This window comes from Saccharomycopsis crataegensis (genome assembly GCF_037102585.1).
Source record: "Saccharomycopsis crataegensis DNA, jcf7180000000073, whole genome shotgun sequence".
NCBI classification, from domain to species: Eukaryota; Fungi; Ascomycota; class Saccharomycetes; order Ascoideales; family Saccharomycopsidaceae; genus Saccharomycopsis; species Saccharomycopsis crataegensis.
The window spans coordinates 2,313,819-2,337,029 of record NW_027043820.1 but is presented as its reverse complement, the minus strand read 5'-3'; the positions used below and the strand labels follow the sequence as shown (position 1 = coordinate 2,337,029).

General features: G+C 37.0%; 9 protein-coding genes across 9 annotated transcripts; 6 read left to right on the top strand and 3 right to left on the bottom strand. All coding sequences in view use genetic code 12, as the record gives it.

Annotated features, from left to right (window-relative positions):
• Positions 1-86: 86 nt before the first annotated feature.
• Positions 87-1,628, bottom strand: MAM3 (Mam3p; the record flags this gene model as incomplete). Its single annotated transcript, XM_064995369.1, has 1 exon — positions 87-1,628. One exon carries the CDS (start codon positions 1,626-1,628, stop codon positions 87-89), a length of 1,542 nt encoding a protein of 513 aa, XP_064851441.1.
• Positions 1,629-2,332: 704 nt separating this feature from the next.
• Positions 2,333-6,019, bottom strand: INP53 (phosphatidylinositol-3-/phosphoinositide 5-phosphatase INP53; the record flags this gene model as incomplete). The annotated part of the gene is made up of 1 exon (XM_064995368.1): positions 2,333-6,019. One exon carries the CDS (start codon positions 6,017-6,019, stop codon positions 2,333-2,335), a length of 3,687 nt encoding a protein of 1,228 aa, XP_064851440.1.
• A 238-nt stretch (positions 6,020-6,257) lies between these two features.
• DASC09_017640 (uncharacterized protein) lies at positions 6,258-7,466 on the top strand (the record flags this gene model as incomplete). The annotated part of the gene is made up of 1 exon (XM_064995367.1): positions 6,258-7,466. One exon carries the CDS (start codon positions 6,258-6,260, stop codon positions 7,464-7,466), a length of 1,209 nt encoding a protein of 402 aa, XP_064851439.1.
• A 1,740-nt stretch (positions 7,467-9,206) lies between these two features.
• On the bottom strand, positions 9,207-9,702 carry CKS1 (cyclin-dependent protein kinase regulatory subunit CKS1; the record flags this gene model as incomplete). The annotated part of the gene is made up of 3 exons (XM_064995366.1): positions 9,207-9,399; positions 9,528-9,554; positions 9,620-9,702. 3 exons carry the CDS (start codon positions 9,700-9,702, stop codon positions 9,207-9,209), a joined length of 303 nt encoding a protein of 100 aa, XP_064851438.1.
• Positions 9,703-10,063: 361 nt separating this feature from the next.
• Positions 10,064-11,456, top strand: DASC09_017620 (uncharacterized protein; the record flags this gene model as incomplete). The annotated part of the gene is made up of 3 exons (XM_064995365.1): positions 10,064-10,122; positions 10,195-10,202; positions 10,279-11,456. The coding sequence occupies 3 exons, from the start codon at positions 10,064-10,066 to the stop codon at positions 11,454-11,456; spliced, it is 1,245 nt and encodes a 414-aa protein (XP_064851437.1).
• A 643-nt stretch (positions 11,457-12,099) lies between these two features.
• DASC09_017610 (phosphoglycerate dehydrogenase) lies at positions 12,100-13,503 on the top strand (the record flags this gene model as incomplete). Its single annotated transcript, XM_064995364.1, has 1 exon — positions 12,100-13,503. One exon carries the CDS (start codon positions 12,100-12,102, stop codon positions 13,501-13,503), a length of 1,404 nt encoding a protein of 467 aa, XP_064851436.1.
• Positions 13,504-14,172: 669 nt separating this feature from the next.
• On the top strand, positions 14,173-18,834 carry STU1 (Stu1p; the record flags this gene model as incomplete). Its single annotated transcript, XM_064995363.1, has 1 exon — positions 14,173-18,834. The coding sequence occupies one exon, from the start codon at positions 14,173-14,175 to the stop codon at positions 18,832-18,834; it is 4,662 nt and encodes a 1,553-aa protein (XP_064851435.1).
• A 450-nt stretch (positions 18,835-19,284) lies between these two features.
• On the top strand, positions 19,285-20,880 carry DLD2 (D-lactate dehydrogenase; the record flags this gene model as incomplete). The annotated part of the gene is made up of 1 exon (XM_064995362.1): positions 19,285-20,880. The coding sequence occupies one exon, from the start codon at positions 19,285-19,287 to the stop codon at positions 20,878-20,880; it is 1,596 nt and encodes a 531-aa protein (XP_064851434.1).
• A 423-nt stretch (positions 20,881-21,303) lies between these two features.
• Positions 21,304-22,929, top strand: IZH3 (Izh3p; the record flags this gene model as incomplete). The annotated part of the gene is made up of 1 exon (XM_064995361.1): positions 21,304-22,929. One exon carries the CDS (start codon positions 21,304-21,306, stop codon positions 22,927-22,929), a length of 1,626 nt encoding a protein of 541 aa, XP_064851433.1.
• Positions 22,930-23,211: the final 282 nt, after the last annotated feature.

The window sequence follows — 23,211 nt, the reverse complement described above, 5'->3', positions numbered from 1 at the left end:
TAAACACAACTAGAAACTCAGCTTGGTAAAAAAACAGCAATCCCATGATCCCGGACCCAATTATATAATATATGAAATAGCCGCCATCATGTCGTACCTCTTTTAATGGTGACAAAAGTCTTTGAGGTTCCAAGGGGATTGCTTGCTAAATTTTTTGGTTGAATCTTGGCTTTTGGTCTTTTCACCAACACTGCAGTATCCCCTTCCCCATTAGTAACAACAATGTGATTACTATCAGTGTGCTTCAAAGCTTGAGAGTCATGCGGTTCTAAATCACTTTCTTGCACAATGCTTCCGTAATTTATGGCTCCCTCAGGCTTTAAAGATACTAAATGTTCATTGTCCTCATTAGTCAATTTCCAACTATCGTTAACTAGACGGTGGAAATATTGGGTGACATGCTTCTTACTCAATGGACCTGGATTTTTTCTCTTAATAGCATTATGAATATCAATAAATACATCACTTTCATCCACAATTTCTTCTCCAATTAACTCTTCAATAACATCTTCCAATGTCAATATACCAATTGCTCCTTCCACACTCCCTGGTTCAGCACTGACAACAACCATATGAGACCTCCCTTCTTGGAAATAATTCAAAATATTCAAACAAGTGGTATCTGGAGGGGTCTCTGGCAAGGTGGCCAACGGGAATTCTGAAACTGGCAAAGCGTCTTCTGGATCATAATTAATCAAAATTCTCACCAATAGCATCCCAATAAAATTTCTTGGTTGTCCGGGAATGTGTATTGGAATTCTACTGAACCCATTGTTGAAAATTTTAGCAACCATAGCTTCATCCAATACGCTATCCGAAGATAAAGTGAAAACATCATCGATTGGGGTCATGATTGCCCCCACTTTCTTTTCTTTCAAATCCAAAACCGAGGAAATAATCGTGACTTCATCGGTACTTAATCTTTCAACCCCCATGGTTTGATGTAACGTCACAAATGTTTTAAGGCCAGCTTTTTTATAAACAGTTCCGTGATCTTCCCCGAGGGCCTTATCCAATAATAATGCTGTTGGGTAGGCCACTGGGTATAGCACATACATCAATCCCAATACAAAAGGAGCAAAGAATGACCCGATTTCCAAGCCGTATCTAGCGCATAAAGATTGAGGGATAACTTCACCAAAGACAACAATCGCCACAGTAGAGCTCAATACTGCAGAAAACCCACTGCCGGTACATTTATGCAAAATAATCGGCAAGGTTTCGTTGGTGATGACATTAGATAGCAATAATGTGACAAGCACCCAGTGCTTACTTCTATTGAGAAGGCGCAAAACAACTCTAGCGGCTTTACGTTCATGTAGTTCTCCAGAACTTTCGATAACCTTCAAATTCACCTCATCTTGTCCCATTAACGCTAAGGTTAAACCGGCAAAAATCCCCCCTAATACAACCAAGAACATTGAAAGGATAAAAGCAGACCACCATTCGGCCAGCGTGATCGGCTGCTCTATTACTGGAGCATTTTTTGTCAGCTGAAATCTATCCGATTCATTCCATGAGTCTATAAGAGCAGTCGGCAAAGCGATAACAAGTTTTGGCAAGACAGAACAGATAAGAACCAAGGATTGAATTCGTCTTTGCGATGACGATAAAGATATCCTGGGCATACTTTTTTTTTCTAAATGCTATTAATTTGTTTATTGGTATTAGTGTTAGTATTTTCCCTTTGAATATAATTTTTCTTTTGTATGATTTTTAGTTTGTAGGTATTTGTGGCTGGCTGAATTGTTTTATTTTTTTTTTTAATTTTTTTTTTTTTGCCCGAGGAAAAACGTTTGTCATTCGCAAAGAAATTACTGAATTCGTGTGATGATCGAAGCTTCATCAACCAGTAATGGGAATCCATATAATTTATGACATATTGTGTTTACTAAAAGCATCAATGCTTCACGATCTAATAACCGAACAATATTTAATAGACTTTTTGTATTTCAACTTCAGTATGTTGGAGACCTAGAGCTTAAGATTGACAACCTTGAAAAAAGTAAAATATTCTCTTGGTATGAGATTTATAGAGCGAGAAGATTACAAAAACTGAATAAATTCGTAGATAAGAATATTTGAGTCACATATACTGAAAATGCTATGACATGGAAAAATGCATGGAAAACCTAATAGTTTTTCTTTGGAAAAAAAGAAAAAGAAAAAATGAGATCAAAACTATAATTCTATCATGGGCCCTTCGTCTTTCAGAATCATTATATCATCTGGTTCAATTATTTGCTTGTTCATTAGACCCCTGAAATGCTTATTATTATAAAAAAAAATCGTCCTATTTATACGGATACAGTGCCGTTTATATTTCAAATGATCATTTTGGCACCAATGGCTTCCAATCATTCATCGACTGATCCTTTTTAACTGGTTCCCCTGCCAAACTCTGGGGTTTCTTTGGAACAATTGGGGGTTTTTTAGTAGTAGGAGTTGTAGGAGTTGGTACCGGAGACTTCTTTGATGTAGTTACTGGAGTGCTTACTGCAGGCTTCTTGGATGGGATCAAGGTTGTAGAGAATCCTGGTGGGAGACTCATACCAGCACCATTGGAATTTTGGTTGAGATTGGTAACCGTGCTAGAAGAAGCAGTGCGTGGCTGCACTGGTGGTGGAGATGCTGCGAGGTTTCTAGCGACACCAGTGGGTGGTGGGGTTGGGGATGACACTTGCTTTTTATTTATCTCAAGTTGCTTTGCCATTGATTCAAGGGTTTGCGGTTTATTAGGCGGTGTTGGTACAGGTGGTCTATTTTGAACATTAGACTTGGATTTTGGTAGAAGCACACTACTGGAGAACCCCGGAGGATGACTATTGATTGCATCACTATTTGCTTGATCGTTAACAGGCTCCAGTTTAACATCAGCTTTTCTAGAAGTTGGAGGTGGTGGTGGAGTGGCAACATTAGTCTTTTTTGAAGTATTGTTCAATTGCAGCACAGAATTATTGGTTTCTATTGGATTGGTCATACGGCGTCTTGGTAAAGGTGGACTTGGCTTTGAGTCATCATCATTAAGTGATAACAAATCTAATTGAGGAGCGCTACTATTTTGGTTATTCATAAAGCTTTTTGAGGATGTTGGTGGAGCATAACGACTTTGTAATGGAGCACTATTAATATCCAAAAGCGTCCCTGCTCTAGGTGGGGTTCTCAAGGATATTTCTGAGCCACTCTCAATCGACTCTAATGTATTCACTCTAGATGGCGCTTTCCGCTGTGATTTCTCATTGACTATATCCAAAAGAGACCCACTATTGGAGTCTTGTGGAAGTTCTTTCTTGAATTGCTCATAAAGCTTGTCATATATTTTTCTTTTTAAAGCCTCATCCACAAACGTCACATTGGCCTCAAATAAACAATATACCGGCTTGTGGTCAGAAAACATCACCTCCTGGGCACAATCGTAGCTGTCTCTCATTGGCACCAAACTTTTCCCCCTGAACAAGATTCTATCAGTCCAAGATGGAGTTCTTTGTTTTTCAGAAGTATCGTACACATTGGTATAATTATCATACTTGTAAGTTGGTCTGAATGTGATTTCGTCTTCACTGAATCCTTTAAATGCTCTGTTACTTTGAATTTCTAGTAAGAGTTGGTCACGCATTAATAGTTGACTCATATCACTATCACCAGCGTTCATATTGAGTTGTCCACGAACCTCTTCACCAGTAATGTTCGTTAATCGATAATTCAAATCACCAAACCAAAGAATATTATCATGATCACTGACTTTCCCACCTTTTCTACTGAAGTAAATCCCATTCATGATAGATTCGTAATCGGCATTACGTTCCGCCACTGCGTTTGATCCCGAAGCCAAATGAGAATTGATACAACAAAATGAAGTGGCGCCAACATTGAACCGGACAGCGACTGCACCCTTGTTGCCAGCAATTCCGCCAAGACCAGTCTTTTTGCTAAATCCTTCCACTGAAGTGATCTTATCAGCAATAGATTTCTTCGCAAAGAAGAGAATGAAAAGTGATGCCATTTGTTCAGATCTGATCAACGTGTAAGTGTCCCCGTTGGCATTGAGCAACCCATTGATGGTTTTTTGCCATATTGCGGATTTAGAATAATCAACATTAAGTAACGACGTTGCATTTAATTCCACCACCTCTTGAAATCCAAGACAATAAATGTCTGGTTGCTCACTGTAGAAATAGTTTTTATCCGGAACTAACCAACTAATCAAGGATTCAAGATCATTTCTATTTTGATTAGTGAAATTATGACCATTCAAGTTAAAAGTCCCAATGAACATGCTTTTTACCAGTTCAGAAGCATATTTTGACTCAAATTTTTTCAAGCTCTTTTCCACTCTCTCATTAACTGGATCGTACAATATGACCGGAGATGAAGCAGTACCTGGCAATCTCCCAAGCATTGTGTCAATAGTGACTTGTTTTTTCTGATCGACAAAATTATTTTGATACATTCTAGTAACAGATTTGGTAGCATCAGATAAAAATAACCCTAAAGTCATTTTCCCACCATTACGTGAGAATGACGACTTCAAAGCGTTTGTCCCGGTATAAATTTGAGAGATTTGATCTCCATTATCGGCCCAGAGCATATCATGGGTCATGTTCAAATCTTGGCTCGAGGAAGTATCAGAGAGGTTGAAGTCCGCGAAAATAAGTTTGAATATACTAAGGGAAGTTATGGTTTGAATGACATTTGTACGATCTAAGCAATCCAAACAATTGGTCCGGAAAATCCCAGTCTGTTTGGTGAGCACCAGCTTTTGCGAATAGTCATAACTGAAATACTCAAAATCTTCAATTGATTCATTGAGGTATCTGAGAATGTTTTTAGCAGCAGCGTAGTTTCCTCCTTTGGTTTGAAGGTGGAAGTCAAATTCCGTCAACAATGGATTATTTTCATGATGTGATGCCTTTTGATAATCAAGGATATGAGATTTGTAGCGATCGGATAATTCTCTTTCGGAAGCCTTTCTGGATAAAAGATTCACCACATGGATAGCTCCGTATTTATCAATAAGATTGTCGAAATGTTTAGCAAAAATCGGATTAGTGGCCTCTTTTGAACGAGTGATTTGAACTTTTGGAGTCCCAAGCGTCAACTGCGAAGCATCTTGTTCCCAAAAAACAGGAATGGAGCCACGAATTTCACTATATGAGCAAACGATCTTCCCGTAAATATTAAGAATAACTTCGGTTTCCACAAAATTAGCCACGTTACCATCATCATCGACCCCGCGAGAATTGAATCTCGTACCCGCACGCTTGCAAGATTGTCTTGAAATAAGAGATAGACTGGCCCTGGAATTAGATACAGAAATTGGTTTAGTTTTAGCAAAGCCTCTAATCACTGTTGTTAAAAACCCATTATCATCAAGAATTGTTTGATCTGCGGCGCTGCTCTTGTTACGGAATTGAATCATTTCTTCCATCATGAAGTTATTCCACATGTAATCCTCTTGGTATGTGTCAATGATCAATGAGTTATCGATAACCCCTCTGGTTTGCAAATTATTAGTCAAATCAAAATCGGTGGAATAACAAAACGAACCGTCGCTTAACAACTTCTTCAAGTCATAACATGGGTGGGCTGACGCAGGGTTATTGGTATCATCAAACTGACCCATGAAGGAGTTATCAGTTGTATCACCAGAAATCCCATTTGCAGCATTCGTATCGGTCAATCTATAAAGAAAATCATCCCACTTATTAATATTTAGACAAAAGAATTCCACATTGATGATCTTATTCACCAGTTGGTCTTCAAAAGGTTTGGCAACCTCCTGTTTTCTGGTTATGGTCACTAAGAAAATTAGTCCATCGACATGTATCAATCCGAGAAATCCGCTGATTTCCGTTGCACAGAGCTTTTTTGAAAACTTCAAGTCCAATTTGTCGTTAGATACCAATTCCACGACACATCGAGGTTTATTGGTGTCTGAATGAATTGCTTTGAAAAGTAATGTATGGGTGGATGATACAAGGACAAGCGTCCGAGGAGATTCCACGCAATAGAGTTTCATTAATTGCAATCTATTGTTGTTGTTTTTAGTTGTTAACTCCAATGGAGATGGGGTCCAATTGATCGTTATCTAAAAAGGAAATGAATCTTTAGACGTTTTTACACTGAATTTTTCCTTACAACAACAAAAAAAAGCACGCTCCACGGGCTGCTTAACCAAATAAGGGCTCGAAAATAGTAGAAGTATAAACACCAATTTCCATAATCATTGAGAAACTGGACTAAATGCAGTATAAGTTATGAATCAGAACGGTATTTGGGAAAATATTCTCAGAAGACAGGTCGCTGGAAGATCATTGCGTTCAAAGTGCTTGGTGTTAATAACCTCCAATATCAAAGATCAGCGGCGTTTCTTGGAAAGGATTGGAGTGACGTCGTTATCAACCAATAATGATTTCGGTTGGGGTTACATATTTCAAGAAATAAAGGATACACAACAGGATGAACTTGTATTGAAATTGAATATTCACACTGTGGTCGATACCGGTTATGATAATGAAAGAAATGTTAATCATTTTGTGGAAATGTTGAAGACTTTTGTCTTGAGCAAGTTCAGGATGGATGATGTTTTGATGATCCCGGTTCTCAATTGTCATAGTGCTTCATCTTGGATTGGTTTTTTGGCCAAGTGGATCAGTATTTTTGATAAAACTTTTGGCAATACTGAAGAAGGTGAGAAATTGAACACTAAATTACTAGAGCAGTTCAAGATTAATTCACTTAAGTTTTTGGGATCGAATATCTCGATGGCCCCCAATATTGTTCTTAAAGAGTTCGAATGTGACCATCTTTTGGGATGTAAGATCCTTCTATATATAGTAGGGGCTTCAGAATTGAGCCATGATGGAATCAAAGGGGATTTTGAATATGCTCAACAAGCACTTAGAGTGGTGGCTCTCAAACATGGGGGTTCGATTGTTTTTGCGAAGGAAAACCAGTCAAAAGATGACAAAATTTTGTTGGGAGTTATGGGACTATCCTTGAGTTGTGATTTTCTGAGTGGAGGGGATAATAAGGATAATAAAGTCGTACCGAATGCAGTCAGTTTCGATCAGCTAGTCATTCCTCTTGGGTACGACTCTGTTGGAAAAATTCTGGTTCTGGATGAAGAGTTTGATATAGCTGAGTTTGCTACTGCTTGGCAAAATTTGATAGATGGGAAAGATCTGATCATCTTAGAAAAATACAAGACAAATTTTGCAAAAAATGGTCCCGTCAATTCTGAGTCGAAACTTTTCGATAACAGGGAAGATAAGGTTATTGATACATCAGTGGATACACTATCGTTGAATGATTTTTTACGTTTGAATTACAGTGCTTCTCCAAACCTCAAGAACGAAAACAGGACAATTGATAAATTAACTCAGGAGTATAGAAGCGCAAAGGAGGATAGTCTGAAAGTTCGTGACTTTTTTGAAACTTTGAAGTTGAAGAATAAAGAGATATAGCGCATTGAAAAAAAAAATAGATGTGAGTACTTGTTTGGTATTTTCGAAAGATTTTTTTTTTCGTATGAATACGAAGGCTGATGTTTTTGGTTTTTCACACCTACTCACCGTTGCAAGTATTCATGATAATTCATGCAGTCCTCTGGCCTTCATTACATCATCGAAGCCGAAAAGAAAAACTTATAATATTGCAGTCTATTTACTTATTTTGATCAAAAAATATGGTATTCGTGTCTTTTTCGATATTAAATAATTCTTCAGTATATTATGTATTTATGGAGCATCCGTTACTTTTCTCATTATCAATTTCTGCGCCCCCTCCTAGCAAAATGGTGAGAAGTTATAGTATATAGCGAGAGTGACGACACTTAATTTGTTCTCGTTTTAGTCAAAGTTCCAGATATCTAAGAAATTAATACCACTTACATTGGGATGCAAATAGTCAATTTAATTGTTGCATACTTGTGTAGGATGTACAATGTGGAAGAGAGGTAAAGAAAAATATTCTTGTCCCTCCTACTGTTTATATTACATAACATCATCCATTTTTAATAAATCCAATTTATATTAAGATTTATTGATCTGTGAAAACTATAATTGGATTATTTTTTTTTTGAGCGAGGCCCATCTACGCCTGGCGTTGTTGGTATGTAGTTGCATTCACTACTGAGGGGTTCAGGCTTAATTTCCGCATATACATACACACCTGAAAGATCACAACTGATGATTGGGAAAAAAGAGTAGAGCAATTCTCTTTGTATCAATGCATATATATTTTTGTTGAAATAAACAGAAAATAAGCCTGCACCCTGGAAGAAAAGTGGTGTGATCATGCCTATTATAATTAATTGATGCATACCAACAACTGGCCCTATTGTGATCAATCTGATGCATACCGGATAATTGGCTTTATTGTGATCGGTCTGATGCGCACCAACAATTCGTAGAAACATGGACGGACAAATTATGGGTGAAGAATGTTGAAGATTCAATTGACTTAGTTAAAACCAATGAATCAACCAACAAATATTAGATTCCTCGTGAATAACAAAACCGTATTACCGTATCTCTTGAGTCTGTAATCATTAACTATCCATGCGAGTTTATCTACATCAAGGACGACAGCCCCTTTCAACTTGAGTAGATAGATCGGTACTCGCTCTTTTCCTCTATTTCACTATGGGATCTTTATTGTAAACGTTGAAAGGCTCAAGAATTTATTTTCCAACAAAAAAGAAATGAAATAAAATAAAATAAAACAAAATAAAATAAAATAAAATAAAATAAAATAAAATAAAATAAAATAAAATAAAATAAAATAAAATAAAAAGAACATAAATGGTATTGTTTGGAGAACGTAAATTAATGATAGTAAGAAAAAACCCGTAAAGGCAACGTTTTATTAATTTAAGCTAATATAAGTTCGGTTGTATTATCATAAATGAACAAGAAGATAATATATGGACAAATCAGTGTCATTACAATATGGAGGAATAAATTGAAAACCTTCAATTTCAGTAAGATAGTCCAATCAAGCCAATTATTTGAATGCACTCCTTTGGGTATGGTATTTATTAATTGCAAGTAGCAGAGGTGAAATCGGGTATATTTTAATGGATTTGTTGGCCAATTTGTGCCTCAAAAATAAGGGTTATCATAATCGAGAATTAACTAATTAAAAAAATATGGAGAATGTGTGACAAAAAATGACGGTATGCTTTGAGTTTAATGGTTTTATTTTCAATTCTTTTGTCTTTTGAACAATAATATATGAGGTTCTGGGGCATGAGTCTCGTAGTGAACCCATCCAAGGGACTGTGTTATTCCAAGCCCACGCCATTCGTCTTCCAAGAGGATTCTGAGGGTGCCAGTCTCACTGTTGAAGTAGTCTGAAGGGATTATCTTGAGCATCTGCTTTGGAAGCATTACGTGTCTGATAAGTTAGTAATAAAATCGGCTTATAGCTCTCCAAAACATTGATTTTTAACAAATTGCAGTGAAGGGAATGTATGTGGAGAAAGAGTAACCCAGAAAATCTATGGGAATACATAACCAACTTACCTATATTCATATGCGTCATCAGAGTATCTGGTAGATGTTAGTAAGGTCTATTTTTAGAATGAAATTCTTGTGAATTGAATGCTGTTACTTACCTTGGTGAGTAGTGGATAGAGTCTTGGAACTCAAGAACCTTTTCACGCTCTGCGTCTGTCAAGTATCTGGGCTTCTGAGACATTGATATTTGTTTTGTTTTTGTGTTGTGTCAAGCGACGGTTGTATTGATCGAAATAAGACGCAGGTAAGGAATATGAGAGGATGTGTAATGGAAAGAAGCACCTCTTCTGTCTTGGTCGTAGTTGTCCTTTATTCAGCTGTTGTGTTTGAAAACTGATATAGATTCGTGTTTTTCTGCCAGAGTCACCACAACAAAAAAAAACTGGTGAACCTTTTTTTTTTTTTTGGAAAGTGCGCACAGACCAAAATTCTGCTTCATTTTTTTTTTTTTTTTTTATTTTATTTTATTTTTCCAAAACTGCAACTCATTTCGAGCTCACACTTCAATAGTGCAATAAAACAAACCACACCCACCAGACAGAATGCCTCGTGAGCCGCTTATCGCTATTGTTGGGAAACCTTCGAGTGGAAAATCAACAACGTAAGTGTTTCTTGGTTTCTTTTTTTTTGTTTCAACCTCTTTGCCAGACCCATTTACTAACCCCTCCAAAAGATTGAACAGTATGTTTTTCGGACTTATGTGATCTTATATTTTTTTGCTTTATCGCCTTATATACTAACCAGCTAAATTATACAGGTCTAACTGATGCCGGTGCAAAAGTAGGAGCCTTTCCCTTCACCACAATCGAACCAAATAAAGCAACCGGTTACCTTCAGCTTCCTTGTGCCTGTTCTCGCTTCGGGAAAGAAGATCTATGTAAACCAAACTACGGGGCCTGCAAAAAAGGGACTCGTTTTGTGCCAATCATGTTGTTGGATGTTGCAGGTTTGGTTCCAGGAGCTCACGAAGGGCGTGGTTTGGGAAACAAGTTTTTATTTGATTTGTCTACCGCAGATGCTTTGATTCATGTTGTGGATGTCAGTGGTACCACTGACTCTAATGGTAAAGCCACTAGAGGCTATGATCCTCTAAATGATATTGACTGGTTACAAGAAGAAATTCGTCAATGGGTTCAAGGCAATTTGACCAAGAATTGGGGCTCGGTGGTCAGAAGACATACTTCTACAAAATCCATGGCAGTGGAAACTTTGCAACGACAATTTTCGGGTTATGGTGCAAACATGAATATGGTGCAACTTGCCATAAATCAGTACTATAAGGATTATCAATGTACTAACTTGCCTCCTCTTGAAACATGGGATAATGAAATGATTACCAAGATTGTGAAAAGTTTCCTTAAAATCAAATTCCCAACGGTTCTAGCCCTCAACAAAATTGATCATCCTGATGCTGACAAAAACATTTCCAAGATTGTTCTCAAGTATCCAAACGATAAGATCATTCTTTCTTCTGCTATCACAGAAGTGTTCCTTCGAAAGTTGGCCAAACAAGGATATGTACAATACGAAGAAGGTACGGAATTCGTGGATACCCATGAAGATATTGACACTCTCAAAGTAATGGATGAGAAACTCTCTCAAAGAGTGGAAAAAATCAGGGACTTGGTATTGTACAGATTTGGATCTACTGGTGTGGTCCAGGTGCTTCAAGCGGCGGTGGATATTCTTGATTTGGTACCGGTATACCCTGTAAGAAATATGAACACTTTCACTGGCTCTTCCGGGAACAATGTATTCAGAGATTGTGTAATGGTCAAAAGAGGCACACAGGTAGGGGCGGTAGCGAGACTGATCATGGGAGATGTTACAATTGTTGCCATTGAAGGAGTGGGGGGCATCAAAATCAGTGAAGAAGATGTAGTTGACAAAGGAAAGAATGATATCCTATCGTTTAAATTGGTGAGTAACAATTAAGTGGGCTCTTTGAGTTTTGATCATGGTTGAGTTGCCTTCCGATGATCCTCAGTTCGTGTGTTGAGGGTTTAATCATTATAGTTATGAGTTTTCTTATTGTTATATGATTTATCTATAGAAATATAGGCATTTTCGTGCTTTTTGCCACCGACAAACCGTTATCTTTCTTTCCTCTGCTTATTCTGTATTATTATAAATGTTGATTAGTTACTTGCTATTTGTAGCTTCTATTAGTAAATTGGTTACTTCGGAGTTAAGCGTGGTGTGCTGAGATGAGATTATATATTATTATTGGCGCTGTCCAGGAGTATTGTCTTTGTAAAAGGAATGAAAGTCTTCTCAATACAACAATGGTCGTCATTACAGTAGTTCCCAGGTACCATTTTACTCCCATAAACACTCTCTGGCCCTTGTCTGCCGCTACTTATCCCTCTATTTAAGCGCCGATGAGAGAGAGCCCAAAAAGCACATGCGTCGATCGATGGTCATGAGTCTCTGGATCAGGGCTCATGGTTTGCCGACGGAAAAAATAGTCATTTCTTCATTGATAAAATTTCGTCTCTGCTTCTTCTCTACTTTCTTGAAAAATTCTTCTCTGAATCTATCATATTCTCTTGAATTTCTTCATTTATTCTATAGAACAATGTCTTCCCCTCAACCTATCTCCCTCAACAAGTTATCCTTGGAAACCAATGACAATGCTGTCAGCACTTCTCCAACCCAGAACTACCTCAACCTCTCCCACTCAAACTCAAACCGCCGTCAGTCTCTTAAGCCAGTCAAGCCACTCAAACCTTTTATCAAAGGAGACATCAAGATCTTGCTTCTCGAAAATGTTAACACTACTGCCATTTCTATTTTGGAAAAACAAGGTTACCAAGTGGAATTCCACAAGACCTCTTTGCCAGAAGATGAGCTCATTGAAAAAATCAAAGACGTTCATGCAATTGGTATCCGTTCTAAGACTAAATTGACCGAAAAGGTCTTGAGCCATGCCAAGAACTTGGTTGTTGTCGGCTGCTTCTGTATTGGTACCAACCAAGTTGATCTTGAGTATGCTGCCAAACAAGGTATTGCCGTGTTCAACTCGCCATTCTCCAACTCCAGATCCGTTGCCGAATTGGTCATTGGAGAAATCATTTCCTTGGCCAGACAACTCGGTGATAGATCCATTGAAATGCACACTGGTACCTGGAACAAGGTTAGCAACAAGTGTTGGGAAATTAGAGGTAAGACCCTTGGGATTATTGGTTACGGTCATATTGGGTCTCAATTATCGGTTATGGCTGAATCCTTGGGTATGAATGTCTTGTATTATGATGTCATCACCATCATGGCATTGGGTAACTCTAAGCAAGTGAGCTCCCTCGACGAATTGTTGAGAAATTCTGATTTCGTCACCTGTCATGTTCCTGCTACCGCAGACACCAAAAATTTGATTTCCACCCCTCAATTCTCCATTATGAAGGATGGCTCATACCTTATCAATGCTTCTAGAGGTACTGTCATTGATATCCCTGCTTTAATTAAAGCCATGAAGTCTGGAAAGATTGCCGGTGCTGCTTTGGATGTTTTCCCTCATGAACCTCCTAAGAATGGTGCTGGTCTTTTCAGCAATGAATTGAACCCATGGGCCAGCGAGCTTGTGTCTTTGAGAAACATCATTCTTACCCCTCACATTGGTGGTTCCACAGAAGAAGCTCAATCTGCCATTGGTGTCGAAGTTGCCACTGCCTTGACCAAATATGTTAACGAAGGTATTTCGATTGGTGCAGTCAACTTCCCAGAAGTTTCCCTTAGATCGCTTGATCTTGACCAAGAAAACTATGTCAGAGTTCTTTATATCCATCATAACGTTCCAGGTGTGCTTAAAACCGTTAACCATATCTTGAGTAACCATAACATCGAAAAGCAATTTTCCGACTCTCGTGGGGATATTGCTTACCTTATGGCTGATATTTCTAATGTCAGTACTGATTCCATTGAAAGCTTGCACAAAGAGTTGAACGATACTCCATACAAGATTCTCATTAGATTATTGTATTAAGAAGTTGAAGGTATCTGGCTCGTATTTATGATACGTTGTTTATTTTCCCCAATATAAAGACTCGACTTTTTTTTTTTTCTTTTTTTTTTTTTGTTTCCTCAATGGAATCTGATTTCAACTCACGATCCTCTCTTAATGACAAATCCTAAATATTATTTCTTCTTCTGCGCAAATAGTGGTTCAACCTGTCGGATTTTGCTAATTACTCTAATATCCAAGAAAAGAAAGAAAAAATTAATAAAATACTACAACAACTTATTTATTGATATTCAACCAATAGTAACTTCTGACTTTTCATTGTAAATTCATAGGTAGGATAGATCAAAAGGCAAACAGTTGAGGATATATCAACATAAACTGGCATTATATGTTCATATTTCCGCTAGCTGACAGGATTAATTCTTCATTTCTGCGACACAGCTATTATCACATATCTGTAAAAGACTATAGTGGATAAAAAATCGTTTAAATGGATTGAAAAACTGTTGGATTATAACTTTACAGTGATCCATGCTGATTAGTTCACGTGGTTTGCAAAATTTTTGGTGATGTGGGCGCGTCATAGTGGTTTGTTTACAAAATAAAAAAAAAAAAAAAAAAAAAGGGAAGAGGCAAGATCAAACATCAAATTTGGATATAAAGCACCATCAGCAACAAGAGGCAGACAAAATGGATGCCCATGAATTCTACCAGATGCTTGTGGTATCTAGAATCACAACCCCTCAAGAAAAGTACGATCTTGTTAGTGAATTCAAGAATTATATCAAGAAGAATGTTATTAAATCCCCGGACGATGGCGTCTTATTTCTCACATCATTAACCCATATTCTTCAACCTTTATCACTGAAGGAGTTACCGTTTATCAAAGATGAACTCACCATAATAACATTTTCTGCCCTTGGTCATATAGTAAAGCGAATGGCAGCTCAGAGCGATGGGGTAACTTTAGCCACTTTTCCTTACGCCATCCAATGCTTCATCGATATTTGCGAAAAATCAGATCCTTCAAAACTAGCACTCCAATATAAGTCGCAAATTAGAAATTGGATAATTGATCTCTGGCTATCTATTCCTGTCAAGTTGGAAGTTTGGTTTCGGAATTATATGAGTGAACATTCAAATTATGGCAGTCTTTATAGTAGTTGGCCAGCATTCGGAGAAATCTTCAAGATTTTCAAAGAAATTTGCGAGAAATACTCAACAACATTCGACATTAGTCAGTATTATGTCCAGTTTTGTTCAACATACCAATTTCTAAGGCAAAGAAGTAGTATGGGGCAAAATCCTTTCATCATTGAAGCCATTGAAAATTGTAACTGGCTTGTAAGGTTTTCTTTCCGTCAGAACCAATTCAATAGACAGAATTTTAGGAAAATGGCAACCAAAAATGGATTAGACAACGATTTTATTGATGACCTTATCAACAATGAAAAGTCTAAGGAATATTCAGATTATGATGGTCTAGTAGTACAGAAGGATTCAAGGCATGAATTAAGTGTTCATCGCTCAGTCACCGAGGAACAACAACAGTCACACAACAACAGTCACCCCTCGACGAAGACAAATGTTAACACAGATTCTGAGCTCAGGGATATTTTGTTCAGTTTGCCTTCTTACAGTCTTGAAAAGATCAGTGCTTCAGAATTCTTAGATGTGAACTCACTCATAAATTCCACCAAAGGGTTAGAAAAAGATTTTGAGGGAAGAGAAACAGAGTTCAACTGGTCAAAAAGAGAAAAACATATAACAAAGCTTCGATCTATGATCCGCTCATCTTTATTTGTGAACTCCAATGATAACCAAAAAGATTTTCTTATGTTTTTCAAAGATTCGTTAATTGATGGCGTTAATAAAGCCATAAACTCCTTGAGAACCACATTATCCACCAAAGGTTGCAAGTTCATTAAAGAGTTATTCCAAATTTTTAACATCAATAATTTTGATAATTCAACAATTGAATTGATCTTCAAAAATATCATGAAATTGACCACCACTACCAAAAAAATAAACAATAACAATGCCAACGTCGTCATATACGCCATGCTTAACAAAATTTTTGGATTAAGATCATTCAACTTCAAAATCCTTAATCTCATTTATGATTATTCTAATGAGAAAAATGTCTCACCAAGGGCATTCTCGTCAAACTGGTTGTCCATAATCATTCTCAAGCATCCTTTAAATTTGAATAATTTCAATGATCATGGCACGTTTTCTTCTTCTAGTAATGAGAGTAACGCCTTCAAAATCGTTGAAAAAATTATTGAAAAAAATCTTAGTGATCCGAGTCCTTTAGTTCGTGAAACTTCAAGGAAAACTTTTTGGATATTATATAAGTATTACCCTAGAGAATCGCAATTGATACATGACAGATTGGCCCCATCGGTGATAAAGTTGTTGGATAGAACTAGGCCTAAGGATGTTTTGGGAGTAAACGCTAATAGACCAAGCTCAAGATCACAATCTGCGCTTGGCAGTAGAACCGACTCCAAGCATGCCTCTTATATAGGTTTAGGCCCCGATAGATCTAAAGCTCTTGCTAAATCCCGAAGTGTATCTGATCTGTCCATGCCTATCGCGAGATCTCAATCATTAACACGTACATCGAATACTCTAAGCTCTACTTATGAAAAACCAGAGAACTTGAACGGGGGTTCTATAAATCCAGGAATTGGCAAGCCAATCAGGTTAAATCGGAAGCCATATGCTTTTCCAAGCAGCCATGAAACTTCAAGTTCCTCTTTACACTCTGATACTAGTATTTCAAATCTTAATAACAACCCAACAAAGAATACGAGACTGAAATTACACTCTTCATTAGGCTCAAGATTCAACTCATTATTTTCGACCCAAAGATCCGTTAGTCTAGAGAATAAACCAATATCTTCTGCTGGTAGCTCTTTGGATTTCGGTGATTCCATCATTAAGCCTATTGAATTGTTTGTTCCGCAAAAATCAGACGATGAAAATATAAGCTCAAAGGAAGACACTGATTCGGAGATCAACAATAGCATGGCCAAGAAATTGCTGTTAAATGCTCATGAAGGAGATGAGACATCGATGAAAGACGGTGAAAAGGTTAGTCAAGAACCAATTGGAAGTGCTGATAATAATGATATTCAAATGATTGACAGCGGTGAGCTGGCAGTGGATAAATTGTCTCGTCAGTTGAGGTCCCATAGCATCGCGGATCAAACCAAGGGAATAAACTTTTTCATAGAATTGATTGAGAAACAAAATATTGAGTTTTCTTTATCAGATCATTCAATTTTAACTACAAGTTTGAACAAGGTATCTAAATCCTCTCCACAACTATTATATCCATTGGTCAGTCTGGTGCTTATCCCCAAAGTCATTGATCTTATACAATTGGATGACTATTTAAGCGTGTTGTGTCATTATAATATGAGCCACAAGGGCTCCATTACAGATGTTTTGAATGAATTGATCAGTTTGCTAACTTTTGATGAGGTGGTGAACAATTTTATTAAGCTTATGAAAAGCAATCCGGACTTTGTTAAGTTTGGACTAACTCATTTAAAATATTTATTAGATGATAACAAAGTGGGCAAATTATCCACCAACAAGCAATTTATTTTGGATAAGATTATTTTGAACTTACTAATGATATGGGAACAACATGAATTTCAATCAAACTCAGAAGGTGTCCAATTAGTGAAGAATGATTTGGTATTTTTGGAAAGCCAATACGCTCTGGGATTCAAACTGTTCGTTAGAGATAATTTTGAGAAGGAAAGCGGTAAAAGCAAGAATGTGTTGATTCATAAGGACAGATATCAACTAGGAGGTTTTATTGGCAAAAGATTCAAATCGAAATCATCTTTAGGTGAAAAATCCGAGAAAGCTGCCCAAAATACCAGTAATAGCACCTTTATTGATAGTAGCGTCAACACGAGCTCTAACATTAATTTCAGCATTTCGGTGGACAATGATCCTGCCAAGGATATTACTGATGACGTTCGACATGAGGAAGGCAAACTGAGCCCTACATCTCCCAATAGAAATGCTACCCAGAATTTCACCTTCTCTCCGCTCAAAGATGTTGATTATGGTTTGAGTCCAGTAAAGATTAGCGACTTAGGTGTTAACTACATGAAAGCTGATGATGATCTAGATTTATTGATTGCTGATGAAGAGGACGAATTAGGAGGCTATAGAAATGAGATGACCAAAATCGTCCCTGTTTTCAAAACATCTGCAGACGGTAACGAAATCAGTTTTCAAGAAGAGAAAGCTCCTGAGGCAATCAAGCTTTCCCCAAAGGAAGCAGCGAAAATCGATGACATTATTGAAAAAGTCGATCCATTAAAATCTATAGGTGGGGCCGTGAAAAAAATCCCGGTTTACCAAGATCATCATGATATTAATGATATTTATGATAATTTGTTTGAAGACCAAATAAAGAAATATAAATTGATACATTATAAGTATAACAATCTTTCTATCTTTGACAAGAGTTTGGAGAACAATTTATTCATGAAGGCTGATATTACTCATATAAAGGTCATCTTGGAGCATTTGAGCAACGGTACATTGTATCTCAAGGAGTCCAGCTCGTTAATCTTTGTTCTTGATAATGTGGCCAAAGATTTACAAAACGGGAATTCAATTAGTCAAATTGGAGAGTGGATATGTAAGAAGCAAGGATTTGATGAAATTTTCAAGTCAATCTCAGACTTTGTTGATAAGAAGTCTGTTTCTGATATTTTCAATCCATGTTTTGTTGAAATTTTTATGGTTGTGAGATTATTAATTAAATTGTCCAATGAGGACAATAATCGAGAGGACATATCAAATGGCTTATTTGATTCGGATAAATTGGGTCAGTATTGGTTAATAAGTGAGAAAATTATTGATGGGTTATGTTTAGCAAAAGTTGACAGTTCTATTTTGAGCGAAAAGCTTATCTCATTAATGAATGATATAGTCAATGAGCTAAGCTCAAAGGGTGTGGTCCACAGAGACTCATTACTAAAGAATATCGTGAAATCTTTCAAAGATTCTAGGGAAAATAATAGTAATAAAATCAAGGATAAATACCGTCTTGATAGTATTTCTAAATCACTAATGAACTCTATCGATTTAGTAGATTTCAGCGAGTCGCATGGTCTTCTTGTTGATATCGAAGAAATTATAACCAGGTACTTGGTCAATGAAGAAGCAGAAATCAGAAAAGAAGCCATTTTGATTTATTCAATGTTATTTAAGATCTACAAAAATAATTGTGGAGATGCTAGTAAAATGGTACACTATCTTTCTTTGGAACCTTCACAGCAGAAACTCATCACTTACTATAGTGAATGCATATAAATAAGGTGACAAAAACACTATGTATTATATTTTTACTGTTATGAATTCGTTATTATTATAAAATTAAACATCTGTAGAAATGCTAATTCAACACAACACTGAGGTCTCAACAAAAAAGCAGCTCTTTTTCTTACTTTTTTAAGAAAGCTTGGCCTATAGATTCTTCTTCTCAGGCATGAGATTTGCTGCAAACAGTCTCTGGACACCATTCTGTAGCTTCCAAGACAATAAGTGCTCAGAATATAAACTAATTTGTGGATTCTCTCAGAATGTTTGTTAAACAATAGACGATATTTTTGATTTCTGTGTAGTTGATTGGATATTTTGAAAAATGGGGTCATGCATGTGCAGCAAAAAATAATTGAAAAGAAGAAAAAAAAAAAAAAAAAAGGTGAATCATTCACACCTCGTAAGGACACTGCCAGTAAGCCTCCATTATTCCTAACGAAAATGAGACGTTTCTTGAAACTTACTGTCGCTGGTGCTTCTCGTGCCAGTGCTCGTGCTCTTAGAGTTGCCCCAAGAGGTTGCACAAGTTTGACGAAAGCTGGGCAATGCCAGTTTGCTAAAAGTTATGCCACTAAGGTTGCCTTGACAGCAGATAGCTATCCGTACGTTAAGCGTGATCCAAACTACAAGCAATTGGAAGATTCTGACATTGCTCATTTCACCGAGATCTTGGGTGATTCCAAGCTTGTCATCCAAGAAGATTTGGATTTTTATAATGAAGATTATATGCACAAATACATGGGACAATCCAAACTTGTATTAAAACCAAAGACTACCCAACAAGTTTCTGAAATTATAAAATACTGTAACGAAAAGAAATTGGCCATTGTTCCTCAAGGTGGTAATACCGGTTTGGTTGGTGGTTCTGTCCCGGTGTTTGATGAAATCGTGTTGAGTTTGAGCAGCTTGAATAAGATTAGATCTTTTGATGAGGTTAGTGGGATCCTCAAGGCTGATGCCGGGTTGATTTTGGAAAACGCTGATAACTTTTTGGCAGAAAAAGGTTATATTTTCCCATTGGACTTAGGGGCCAAAGGATCTTGTCATGTTGGGGGTACTATTGCTACCAACGCTGGTGGTTTAAGATTGTTGAGATATGGGTCTTTGCATGGTTCAGTGTTAGGTTTGGAAACTGTGTTGGTCGATGGTACTATTGTTGATTCTTTGCATTCTTTGAGAAAGGATAACACCGGTTACGACATGAAGCAGGTGTTTATTGGTTCCGAAGGTACTTTAGGGGTCATCACCGGGTTCTCAATTTTGTGTCCACCAAGACCAAAGGCCAAGAATGTGGCATTCTTGGGTCTTGAGAGTTATGAAGCAGTTCAAAAGACCTTTATTGAAGCAAAGGGTCAATTGGGGGAAATTTTGAGTGCATTTGAATTCATGGACAACAAATCTCAAGAATTGGTCAAGACTTACAACAAGTTGGATCATCCATTGGAAGAACCATATCCTTTCTACGTATTGATTGAATCATCTGGTTCTAATAAGGACCATGATGATGAAAAATTGGAACAATTCTTGGAAGACGTTATGGAAAAAGAAATTGTTTCTGACGGTATTGTTGCCCAAGACGAAACCCAACTTGCAAACTTGTGGAGCTGGAGAGAACTTATTCCTGAAGCTTCTCAACATAAAGGTGGGGTCTACAAGTACGATGTTTCATTGCCATTGAAGGATCTTTATGATTTGATCCCAGCGGTCGAAGAAAAATTGAAGGCCGCCAACTTAGTTGGAGAAACCGATGAATTTCCAGTTATTGCATCTGTTGGCTATGGTCACATTGGTGATGGTAATGTCCATTTGAATGTTGCTGTTAGAAGATACACCAAGGAAATTGAAAAAGCCATTGAACCTTTTGTTTACGAATGGGTCCAGCAACATCACGGTTCTGTGTCTGCCGAACATGGCTTGGGTTTCCAAAAGAAGAACTACATCGGATACACCAAGTCCGAAAATGAAATCAAATTGATCAAACAATTGAAGAATTTGTATGATCCAAATGGAATTTTAAACCCATACAAGTACATTTAGATATGACATGTTTTTTTTTATAGATCATTAATATTCTAATTTAAAAAAAAAAAAAAAAAACCTCATCTTTTTTGAAGATTGTAAGAAAACAATAAGGACCTGGTAATGTGGGCGGTTGTTGATTTAACGATAAGATAAGATTGACAGTATAGAAATGTCGGTTGATTGGGCGACAGAAAAGTAAGGGGTGTAATCGGCAAAAAAAAAGAAAAAGAGGGAAAAAAAAAATCACTGTGCCCTTTTTTTTTACAGTAAGGAAAATCACCGCAAGAAAATCATCGAAAACAACTCCATCGCTATCATACTTGTCAACATTCTAAGTGACACTTTGTTTAATACTGTCATATTGGGGTTCATATAAATTATCTAGCTTCCTTTTTTTATCCTTTTTCTTGTTCTTCTACACTTTGTTTGTTTTATAATATGATGATGATGAGTTCAGGTGTTGTGTCCACTAGGCTCCCCGAAACTGATGGCTCGTTGCTCAGAAAAAGAAAAAGTACCCAGAAACAGGATGACATTGTGGAGGAAAACTTGTTGAACAATATTGACAGTTTTTTGGAACAACTTGAACACAAATTAGATAATTTTGAACAATACTTTCTTAAGAATAGGAATGTTGATCCAACCAAGGTGAAGAATGGTGTTACCAATGCCGCCAGTTCATTTGAAGAAGATTTGGAGAACTTTTATGGGTCTTTAAAGCTCATGAAATCCTCTTTGCTAGAATCAACGGCTTCCAAATTGGAAACTATCAACAGTTTCTTTATCGACAATTATAGTGCGCTTTTCTCAAATCCGATCCACCCAACATCATCCACAGATATACCGCCAACCATTTCAGACTCTGAAAACACTATCAATTATCAAATCATTAGTGGATTGGAATACCTTGAAGCAAAGCTCAATAAGATTGATCAGCTCATTGGCAACTTCCAGCCAAAATTCAATATGGATTATCTCAATTACTATAATTATGATGAAGCCGTGAGTACCGGTTATGATGGCCATCTTCATTATTATCAATTACCCTTTTTATGGAGAGAAAACAGATTTATTATTCACGGTTACAGGTTCTATCCAGAAAGACACAGATTATTGAAAAGTATTTTCTCGGTCCCATTTCATAATGAATCTGCCAACATTTGGAGTCATTTACTGGGTGCTTTGTTCCTCACATATTTGGCATTTTATCACTACCCAACTACTGAAGCCTACCTAAGAAATGAGTTTAATCACTGGTTAGATCATGGTTGTGTTTATTTGTTTTTTTTTGCGTCCTTGAACTGTTTGGTTTGTTCTACTTTGTGGCATACATTTGCTGGGACCAGCGTGTTGAATTTTAGAAATCGTTGTGTGTGTCTTGATTACACCGGCATCACTGTGTTGATTTCCGCATCAATTATCACTACTCAGTACAGCACTTTATATTACTTCCCAAAGCTTAAACTTACTTGCGTTACTGCCACTTGCGTATTGGCCGGTCTAGGTTTCTTTTTAAATTGGTCTCCAAGATTTGACAGGCCGGAAAGTAGACCTCTTAGAGTCTGTTTTTTCGTTTCTTTGGCAGGAAGTGGTGCGGTTTGCTTCCTTATTCTATGCTTTTACAAAGGATTTTCTCACTCACTCCAGTATTTCTCTCCTTTATTCCCGTCATTTGCTTCATATCTTACCGGTGTTGTCTTTTACAGTTTGCTTATCCCAGAAAGATGGAGATCTGACGTGATTCTTGATGAAAAACTTCCAGATACTAATTGCTTATACGAAACAATCCATGCGGATCTCATGGCAAGCAAGAAGAACAAGACCTTCCAAGATTGTGCCTGTGATAGTGATTTGATCAACAGAAAGTTTTTGGAAAGACACTTTTTGGCAGAGCCAGAAAAAACCAAGAATCATGGAAATTTCACTTCATTGTGGTGGGTCGATTACGTATTCTCTTCTCATTCCATATGGCACTTTTTTGTGTTGGGTGGTATCTTGGGTCACTATTATGGTATTTTACAGATGTTTGCCAATATCGAAGTGAACAAACCAATAGTGAATTAAAAAACAAAAAAAAAAAGTTAATATTCCTAAAAGCTTTCCAATGAACTCATTTCACGAAATGGTTTCTTTTTATTTCAAAAATTATATTTGTTCTTTCAGCTCAAATTTTCCGGGTTTCTTTGTGTTTGTTACTCTGTTATTATTGTTTTTTTTTTCCTTCTTTTCGCTAATTATATCCCACTTTAGTTCTTAAAATGCTACATTTCATACCTCCTCTTTACAATTCATGTTCATATATATTAGCTACTTGATTTTCGATAAACTTACTGAGTTCTTGATATT